The sequence below is a fragment of the Rhipicephalus microplus genome, chromosome X (assembly GCF_043290135.1).
Source record: "Rhipicephalus microplus isolate Deutch F79 chromosome X, USDA_Rmic, whole genome shotgun sequence".
In the NCBI taxonomy this organism is placed as follows: domain Eukaryota; kingdom Metazoa; phylum Arthropoda; class Arachnida; order Ixodida; family Ixodidae; genus Rhipicephalus; species Rhipicephalus microplus.
Genome location: NC_134710.1, coordinates 167721085 through 167731427, shown reverse-complemented (window position 1 = coordinate 167731427; position 10343 = coordinate 167721085). Strand labels below are relative to the sequence as shown.

The 10343-nt window shown below is 42.6% G+C and overlaps 1 protein-coding gene across 1 annotated transcript in view; it reads right to left on the bottom strand.

Annotated features, from left to right (window-relative positions):
• Nucleotides 1-6965: 6965 nt before the first annotated feature.
• LOC119177147 (zinc finger protein 341) overlaps nucleotides 6966-10343 on the bottom strand; it is a 79514-nt gene continuing 76136 nt past the window's right edge. Inside the window, exon 12 of the mRNA XM_037428544.2 lies at nucleotides 6966-8684. Coding sequence (XP_037284441.2) covers nucleotides 7911-8684 — 774 coding nt within the window. The 3' untranslated portion in view covers nucleotides 6966-7910. The remainder of the gene's footprint in view (nucleotides 8685-10343) is intronic.

Sequence of the window (10343 nt, the reverse complement as noted above, 5' to 3'; positions counted from 1 at the left end):
ACGCTTGTTTTTTAGCCTGTCTACCCCAGCATTGCTACAATATATACCACATAAACGAACAAGGCGATGACTGCTTCTGTAGTTCAGTTCGTAGAGCACCGAACTTGTTATTCAAAGGTCGCAGGTTCGGTCACTGCCAGCGGAAAGTTATCTTTATGTCTACTTTTCTTTCTCCCCATTTACATTACAATTACTAGTAACAACCTCCCCTATCGTTTCCTTGGTATCATCCTCTGCTAGCTCTCGAGCATTAAAGGCGCCCTGAAACAGTTTTTCAAGTAATCATAGAATGGATTAATTAAAAGAGCTTATTGCCTCCTGAATTCTATGGTGTAAAAATTTTAAGGATCCATTCAGTACGAACGGAGTTAAAGACTTGTCGCAAGCTGCAATCAGGGTTACCGGATGACGTGAGCCTCACACTGCCAAATTCGACTTCAATATGGCCCAAACTTAGCCCAACGCGTAAATTTGAAGTAGCCTAAAAATCGCCCAAGTCAGCTGTTTTTTCAACATTTTTTTTGCATTTATATAATTATTTCCCGCAAAACTATATGCCTATTCGGTTAACAATTATCAACCAAAATTCTATTATTCTTATCAAGATGATGATAATACAGCCCCGTTACTTCCATAGGACTTGTGAAATGTTAGTTTGTTATAGAAACACAGAGAGCATAAGAAAAAAAGAACAAATCCCATGCGCCGAGGGCCCTTCTTCGTAAATTGGCGAGACCAAAAACCTATCAAAACGACTCTGACAACACAACAAGGATGTCCTGAAGCTGAACAAAGAGCGCAGAGCCATTGCCAAAAACTCCAGGCCTGCACGGAAGGCGCAGCGCAGTCACAGTGAAAGCTAAAAGAACGGCCTTCCAGAGCTTTTTCAAAACACTCATTGGGTATACTGCAAGCACACTTGCTTAGAGGGCCACTCACCAGGCTACATATCAAATTTTAGACAGTGGAAGTTGTTGAGTGTCCGATGAGGAACATTTTGTTAAAAACATTTTTTCAATTAGTTCATCACGAGCAGAGAAAATAGGTTTTTTGAAGCAGTGCGAAACGAAAATGAGAGGAGGCGAGCTCGAAATCCTTGCCGCTCCTCCGTGTAGCCTTCACAAGCCAAATCTCCTCCCCACCCTCTCCAGCATCCGACCCAGAGGTCACGTGCGCATGACGTGCCCAAACAAATCCAACCCCCGAGCACGCGAGTGGCGTTGCTTTGTTGACCAGCGTTATTTTGTGGTCTTCTGCCTGTTTCTGCAGGGTGGTTTGGAAACGCTGGCTAAGACGCGGTAGAATGGATGAGCCCAATGAGTGCGCGAACACGTAGGAGCGTTCCACGGCAGTCGTCTGCTCGATGCACTGACCGCGGGGACACGAACACATGCGAAACGCCGACACATTAGCCCCGCATCTCGTTGGAATTCACGGGAGAAAAATGAAAAAACGACGCTCACATTCTCTTATTGCATCTTAATAGTTATCTTCAGCTTTATTAATCTATTCAAGCAACAAATTACATAAACTATGCATGCCGTGTTCAATAAGTTTCACCATGTCACGTGCCACTGTTTGTAACGTCAGAGCAGAGTCATCTACGTAGAGGACCAACGTCACTGCATTGCCGTATACGTAAGGCCATTCTTTCGTGCACGTCATGCCCTCATTCTCTGGGCGCACGCTGGCAGAAGGAAGGGGGAGCAGCGTTCATTTTGAAATTTGACCCATCTCCGCGGCCCGTACCGCTGCAAATTTTGGCAGACGTGATCATGAACACCTCGCCTACGCATTGCGCTTGTCAGCTCAAAATTGTCAAACCTGGTGAGTGGCCCTTAAATACCCACTAGGGTATTATTAATAAACTTTTGGGTAGTAGGCCGGCATTCACTATACTATTTTTTGTCATTATTCTGAGAAGTGTGGTATCCGCTTCCACTAAACACTTGAAAAGAATTTTGTGCCAATTGTTCATGCAGTGGCTGACAACGATGAGGAATTATGGCTGAAGCGGATATGTGCTAGAGTTAATCGGGGAACAAGAACAAGCTTTTATAATGGGTTGGAGCATTAGACGGCGCACTCGCCAAACTATTCGCATTGTGCGACGACTGGTTGTTCTTTCATTGTTTTAATACGCTTTATAAGTCGTATTAACGCGATTGCTTTCTCGACATCAAGCCTGCCTAAGGCAAGTTTGCCAACAATTCACAAGCACCAGCGTAGCTCAGTGGTAGAATAGTGGGCTGGCACCCAGCAGACCCAGGTTCGAGCCCCACTGTATCTATGGTGCTAGGTTTGCCAACAAGTCACAAGCACCGGCGCAGCTCAGTGGTAGAATACTGGGCTGGCACCCAGCAGACCCGGGTTTGAATCCCACTGTGCTTTTGATGCAACGTTTTTTAAAAATTTCGCGCAATGTGGTTACGGACACAGGCGGCGGCAGCGGACAACTGCGCGTGACCAGAGTTGTGATCTCATAACAGCTTTCGCTGTAATATTGTGAGACGTTCGAAAAGATAAATATCAATCATACAACCATCCTGGAAAGCGAGACTAACTGGAGGAGCACGCTACAACCAAATCGTGGCATATACAGCGAATGGCCCAAAATATTTATTGTTCCCTCAGAACCCCTCCCCCGGTGTATGCACAAAGACTCCGCTCCACGGCAAAATGTCGGGTCATTAACCACCATGCAAGTGCTTTCAAGACGCTGCTGTAACGTCGCCATGGTCTCCCTGATGGAGGAGCCAAGTCGGTTTCACGAACTTTACATTGGTTGGAGTTAAAATAGTTTTTCTCAGTTCACCTACCTTTTGTCTAAAGACCACATTTAAAGGCTCCCTTTGCTCAATCCCAGAATAATCAAAGGGACCCGGGGGGTGAGAGGGGGCCGGTGCCCGCTCGCCCTCAAAACACATTTTCAAAGTGATGAGTCTGATGACACGTCAAGCTCTTTCTTGGACTAAGTCTCCAAGCGCAAGGATCGTTGAACACATTGGAGTATCATGGTGGCGGGCCCCCAGGAAGCACGCGCATGTTCTTGGGGCCTTGTGTTCTTTGTATATCCATAGGGGAGGCTGAGATTACAAAGGAATGCGTACGTGCTTAAGCCGTTTAGGGTCCCTGGTTAGAAAATTCTCCACCATTGTAAGTTCTTGCCTAGTCGGTAACTATGTAGCCCAAAAATAGCCACATAGCAAAAGAGAAAATTTTGATGCCAACTCGAACAAAAAGTAGTTCGATTCCGCTATTAATAGCCCAATCTGGTAACCCTGGTTGCAATCGCATTCTTTCTTTTCTTGTCCCAACGAAAGCGCTGGAAGCTAAGCAGGGGGGGAAGGAATGGCATGGGCACAGAGAATACATCATGCGGGCCTCGCGACCTTGAGCACTTTTTATTTTTTTTATTCAAATACCCGGATTTTTCAGTGCGAATGCGTGCGCATGCGTGGACAAGTCGTGGCCCCCACAGCGATCCCTGTAACAACCGATCACGCCATGTTGAAATCATAGAAGGTCTTCCATGAATGATTTTTGAGTGTCTTCCGTCATTTGTTGAGAGAAGAGAAAGCAATTTTCAGCTGACTGATAATTTATTGTGAACAGCAGACAGAGTGCTGCACTATAATATTTGGCTCCCGTGTTCTTTAGAGCCTCCAGTACCGATCGGCAGCTCAAAAGTGTTGCAGGGCCCCTTCAACATTGTGACTAACAAAGAGAAACGAGCCTTAAATTTCCATCTTTCCTTCTGTAATTAATACAGTCAGTCAAGTAAAACTGACATACAAGAACAACTACGTCATTATTACTTTTCCCAGATTGTAACCACGCCCGTTACTTCATTATGTAGCAGGTTTTGTCGCTTGATGCGATCTGCCTTTTCCCCGATGCCGCAGCGCATGCACCCTTCCCTAGCGGAAGAGTCGCGAAACGTCTCTGTCTCAAAGGCCTTCATTCTTCCAATGCCAGTTTTCCCCCAACTCCTACCAAACACTTCCAAAACATCAGAGGACAGTACAGGAAATGGAAAAGGAAAATGGAGCACAGCTATCCCATCACTGACCCTGCAAGAACTGCAGTCAACAACCATCTTCTGGCAGTGTTGGGACTCAAAGTGGATGGAAGCACGATTTGTGGTCAATATAGGCAAAATATTGATGAAGCGGAGGTGAATACCGGCATGGGTTGATGTACAGAAGTTTTAATCACGATAAAAAAGATCAAGAAGAAATGGGCGAAATGCTAGGCTTAAATTCCAGTGGGTCAAGCTAGGTGACCATTTGTTACTATACATTTTCGTAGGAGATGCCAATAGATGTAGGGTTACATGAAGAATTCCATTGAGAGAACAGGAGTAGGGGTGTCGTGCAGTGAGGAGTAGGGGGCAGAGCACTGAAAGCAGGGCCACTCAATCTGCTACTGGAATGCGGCACGCTTCTGGAGAGCAGGTGAGAAGGTGACGAGCGGAGAAATATACCATATGACCAAAACTTTCGAAGTCCCGATATTCACTACAGGGCAGCGGCAAAATACGCGGGATGTTTGTCTGTCGCATGTTCGCCATTCTTTCTTCTTATGTGATTCTTAAAAAGAAAAGAAGAGAAATGTGAGCCCCATAACTGTCTGCATCAGTGCGACACCTCAACAGTAGCTCACAAGGGATGGGGTAAGAAGGGATTCACAGTTCAATTAGTTATGTAATACAATTGTGCAGCGACACATCCACGGAACCATTGACTTTAGGACACATGTATTTCTAAACAAAAGCAGAGGAATAAAGTCCACTTATACTCGGGACAACTTATCTTAGTAGTGGGGCCAAAGCTACCAGAGGCGGGGCTTCCACCCATTCATGTTACTCCACTAGTAGCATGGCATCTTGCATCTGACATCAGTCCCAGTTGTGGTTTCACTTGCTTGCTGCCTCAATACAATTAGAAAAACATATATATAAAAATGTTAGTAAGAAAGACACATTCTGATCGTTCATTGTGCATTTCAGTGTTACATTTGGGTATGTTTTTCTTGGAGACCTAAACAGCGTGTTTTGCAGCCCACAAAGACCAACGCACACTGGGGCGCCATGTCCACTGCGGAGAACAGGTGTGTGGAAAATGTGGTGCTGACATGGGGGAAAACAAATCATAGTAGCATGTGCAATATTATTTACTAATCACTTACCACAACTGTTCTAGTTTCATGATAAATAAAGCAATATTTGCTTGAACAAGTGAAATGAGAACACTTAATAAAATTAGGTTCATATTAGTATTTTATAATTCGCTGGCAGGCATGCGTTTAAGTTCTATAGCTTCTACAACAGCGCCAGAAAAGCTCTCCCCGAGCGTTATGAGAAACCATGACACTAAGCACAACATTCGAGAAAATCTCATGTGCTTCAAAATACCCTATTTGTTCCACTAAATAATAGTCTCCTGAGAGGGTGCCTTCTAAGTTAGGGACCACAGCATTTTTTCAAGCACATTTTGGGTACGTATACCTTGAATGAAGTGCATTTCTTCAAATTTCTACTTGGTGCATTACTTCACAAAGACTTTGCCCTAACTTTGCAATTTTAAGTCAGCTAAAAAGTTAGTCTGTGTATTCTAATTAGTGAAATGATAGTAGATAACTCTCTTAAGGCCAATTGTAACTTAATAAAACACTGATACACTCTTAACTAGAGTATGATACAGCCATGTGAGGCCACTTGTCCAGAATAATTCAGTTTCTTTTGTACTGTACAAATATTACAGAATTCCAAGCATCTTGACCATGCGAACTTTCCCAGCACTTGCTTCTTTAGCGTCTCACCAAAAAGTTTGTTTTTTAACACTGCTTCTATAGCCATTGTTTACAATCTGATTAACTGCTCCTCAAGCTAGAGCCATATCCCACCAAACTGATAATCATAACGAAGCAAGTAATCTATTAAGCAATACAATGTTCTTTTTTAACTCACTTTTGTCTTGCATATTATAGTAATGGAGTCAACTTGCTATTGGTTTTGGTATTATCAATGATAACCACAGGATCTGTATTGTTTTAGCTAACATTGTATAATTAGCACCTTTACAATCAATAAATAATGTTCATCCCAGTAACAATGGAATGGGCCAAAAAAACTTTTTTATTGAAATGTTCAGAGTAAAAATAAATGCCTGGTATAAGGTGTTCTATGAAGCTAATTATATGCCAAAACAGGCATTACAATTAGTATTACTTACTATCATATCTCCCAGTGTATTTACACCAATAGCGGAAAAAGATAATGTTATGGCAATAAAATACTAGGTACCTATAAAATTCATTTGATCATACTAAGGGGAAAAGACATTTGAAGACACATTCATATTTGTCTGGTATGTACAGACATGAGCGATGTGAAAGGGGGGAACTACTAAGTTCACGCTTACCAACGATTAGTCGAATGTGCGGGCAGGAATCTGTCACATTAGTATCCGAGAGATTCCTTTCCACTAACGTTCAGTTGCGAACATTTCTGTGCTTGCTTTCTCTATTTAGCCTTGGGCATTTCGAAGGTGATTTCAGTGTTACTTTTCGTATCGAGCATGATTATATCTCCGTTGTTCTAAAAGCTCGGACCATTAGAAGAAGCACTGAACAGCAGTACTTTCGATCAATGAAATTATCATACGTGTAGTGGGGAAGACACCTAATAACTAGAAAGACACTATTAGGTTCCACAAATTTCTCTATTTGGTACTTGCTATTGTTGTACATGCAGAAATTAAAAGGGGCAATAAGAGCAACACTTAGGCCAAGTGAAACATTCAAAGCCAAGCACACATTTAACTAGTGAAAAGCTAAAAATGGAGGGTAGCTCACCTTCTTGAATTTTTGCCCATACCCCGGCACTGTTAGCATGACATCAAGTAAGATTTTTTCTTGTTTGAGCAATCTTGTTCTGAAAATGTCATCAGTCCAGTTCAATCTTTGGTTTTATAATGAAATGAAATCTTTATTTACAAACTCTAGTCCTGAGCAGATGCTATTTTTCTCAATACATCACAAAGACCTAGCATGAGGACTAGTGTACATCCTATCTAGTTTTTATGTTCTTTTCCAAATTGCATTGCGCTTTAGGTAAGGTTGACATTTCAGATGATGACAAGGTCAAATTTATCAAATCAGCTAAACATGTCTCTTTCGTATACCAATAAACAAATTCCAATACAAGAAGATCCACTATTCATAGCGATGTGCTTGATAACATACTAAATAAATAGTATTTAGCCAATTTAAATTTCAGGAGGTAGCTAGTGTTACTTGTGCGTGCTGTTTTGTTCTCACAATAAAAAAAGGTTAACCCTGCCTTTTAAGGAGGCTACTATGTTGCCATAGCTATAAGCTCTCCTAAAGATTACAGTCGTATAATCTTAAGCACTAGAAAAAATCAACTATACACAGTTTGCCGTACAGAAAATTCTGTACACCCCTTCAGAAGGAATGAACAGATCTGCAAACGAACAGTGTAGTTGTCACAAAAGTTCTGCCCTCAAGAGGGTGCGATGATGACAGATATGCACAGCATGTCTTGCACTGTTCACACAGCACGCAAAATGAAGTTGCTTAAAAAATGTGTCTCACAATCCATTCACAACCAGTTTTAGGCTACGAGAAGTCTGTATATTATTGTAAAGCCTCTTTGAACACTTGGACACAAAGAGAGATCATTCCTGACCTTTGCCAGGAAATATCTTTCTTTGACACTGAAGCTCGACAGCTGTACTCATGAGACTGAACAAGACACAGACATGTCATCAACACGACAAAAGCCTTCAAAATTTATGTTTAGCACCAAGTAGTGTCTCGTGATGAAAAGAATGCTTGGCAAGTTGCCAGCAGCCAGAAGGATGTGTCATAATATGCAATGCTTCTTAAACTACCTCACTATAAGGTTCGTCTACAGCTTCATATAAAATAGTAGTTTCCTCTACACCATTGACCACCACGGTTTCTTCTACAGGCTGGTACACCTGTGTCACAGCAGCAACTGCAGTGTCCAAATCTCCTGTTGCTGAAATAATCTCAATGTGTGCTGTTGGAATATCCTCTGCACATTCCAATTCTTCCAAATTGGGCCCAGTAGAGTCAAGCTGTTTCTCACCCACACCTTTACCTAACTCAACAGGCTCGCCAGCAAGTTCATCCACGCCATCCTCAGCTGCAGTCGATCGCCCTTTTGCCAATCGCGCTCTTGCTTTGACTGCCCTTGGGCTGTTAAAGCGCCGCCGCCGCCCTCGAAGTGCCGCAGACCATGCCTGTCGGTTGTGGTGGGCTGCGCCAGCGCATGCATGGTCATCCAGTGCTTTGCGGTTCAAGAAGCTCTGCTGGCAACTGGTGCACTGATATGAGCGAACGTCAGAGTGAAGTTTCTCATGCTCATGCAGCCTTTGTTTCTGCGTGAAACCACGACCACATGTGCGGCACTCGTAGGGTCTCACGCCACTGTGAGTCAATAAGTGCGATTTCAGCTTGTCAGCACGGTTGAACTCTTTGCGGCAGCCTAGGTGCGCAGCAAAAGGGCATTTGAATCGTTTGACTGATTCATGAACAAGGTAGTGCCGTTTCAGCTTGTCCTGTCGGTTGAATGTAGCTCCACACTGGGAACAGAGGAAAGGCTTCTCTGCAGAGTGCACAACTGCATGGACCTGTTCAAAATGGAGAAAAATAAATGAAACATAAGTGGGGAAAACTACCACTGAGTGCATAAGAACAAGTCTAGTTTTTATGAAAGTGATAATGATGTAAAGCAAAAAAATTGATATCAAGAAGCAACAGAGAATAATCGTAGTCATTCTAAAACAATGATGCAGATTTAAAGTGAAAAAAAAAAAAAATTCAGGCAAGGTTCACAGACTTCTCCCCTTATAAAGCATGTCTCATTTACAATTCAGTTGAATGTCACGACAGAAGCAAGACCATCAGAGCAAGGGCTTCAAGGAATGTCATGCCAGGGCAAGTCCTCAGCAGCCTCGATGAAGTACTTCTACTCCATGTAGGCAGCAAGGCTAAAGGAACAGTTCTTCAATCATATGAGTATGTCCATACATGCGGGGATTCAAGGGGCATAGCTGGACGCCCTGACCACCCAGTCCAAGAGAGTGACAGCATACAGCACTTGACAAACTTATGAAGTCCTTCCTCCCAGCTTTTACCGAGTGCTCAGTGGAACACAGGTTAATTTTTTTTATTAACATTCTTCTACAATAATAATAAATCAAAAAAATAGTGAAGACATTTAAAGGTTTGTTTATGTTTGACGCATTAATCCTCTCATGCGTGTTGTCTGTGTGGGGTCTTGTGAAAGCTGGTAAAATTACAGACACAGATGTGCATTTTCTGATTGTACAGGATAGGAAGTGTTGTTTCAACTGAAAAAAATTCATCGTGGCTTTTTTTCTTTTCATTTTCAGTTTCAGTAGGAAGAATATTTTCTTCTCTAAGTGTTCTGTGATGCTTCTGTACACCTACACTATCCAGAACTAAGCTTATGATTATGAAACCACCATATGATTATGAGAGACGCCGTAGTGGAGCGGTGCGGAAATTTCGACCACTTGGGGTTCTTCAACGTGCACCCAAATCTGAGCACGCGGGCCTACAGCATTTCCGCCTCCATCGAAAATGCAGCTGCCGCAGCCGGGATTCGATCCTGTGACCTGTGGGTCAGCAGCCGAGTACCTTAGCCATTAGACCACCGCAGCGGGGCCACAACTACACATTTTATGAGGTATGTAATTTTATGCAGTTAGCCTTCAGCCATATCTCTTTGAAGACAAATAAAAAACAACACACAAATCAGCATGTCAAGTTGGCCTAGCTGAGTAAATGGCCCAGGCCAATAAAGAAAATGTTTCATACTGTGACTTGTTTGATTTATCTGTTTCACTTTGCTCCTAAAGCACGATGAAGGTACAAAGCGAAAAATATGTAGTCAACATTATCATCATCATTAGCCAGAGTAGGCCAACAGCAGGGCAAAGGCTTCTCCTATCTTTCACCATATCAACCCAGTCCTGTGCTTGCTGGAGTTACATTATACCCGCAAACTAAGTAATACCCCGTTAACTCGAAGTTGTAAAAAAAAAAAAAAAAAAAAAAAAAAAAAAAAAAAAAATCAATATAAGCGAAGTTGCGCAAATCGCCGGGAAAAATCAAGCGTTTTTTAACAAAATCACAACTACTTACCGGCTCTTCAGCAGCAGTATCTAATGTTTCTTATCGTGAAAGTTTAAAGAGAAAAAAAATATCGCACAAGAGACAACCAGGTGGATTTTGCAGCACTGCCATTTTATTTCGTGAAGAAA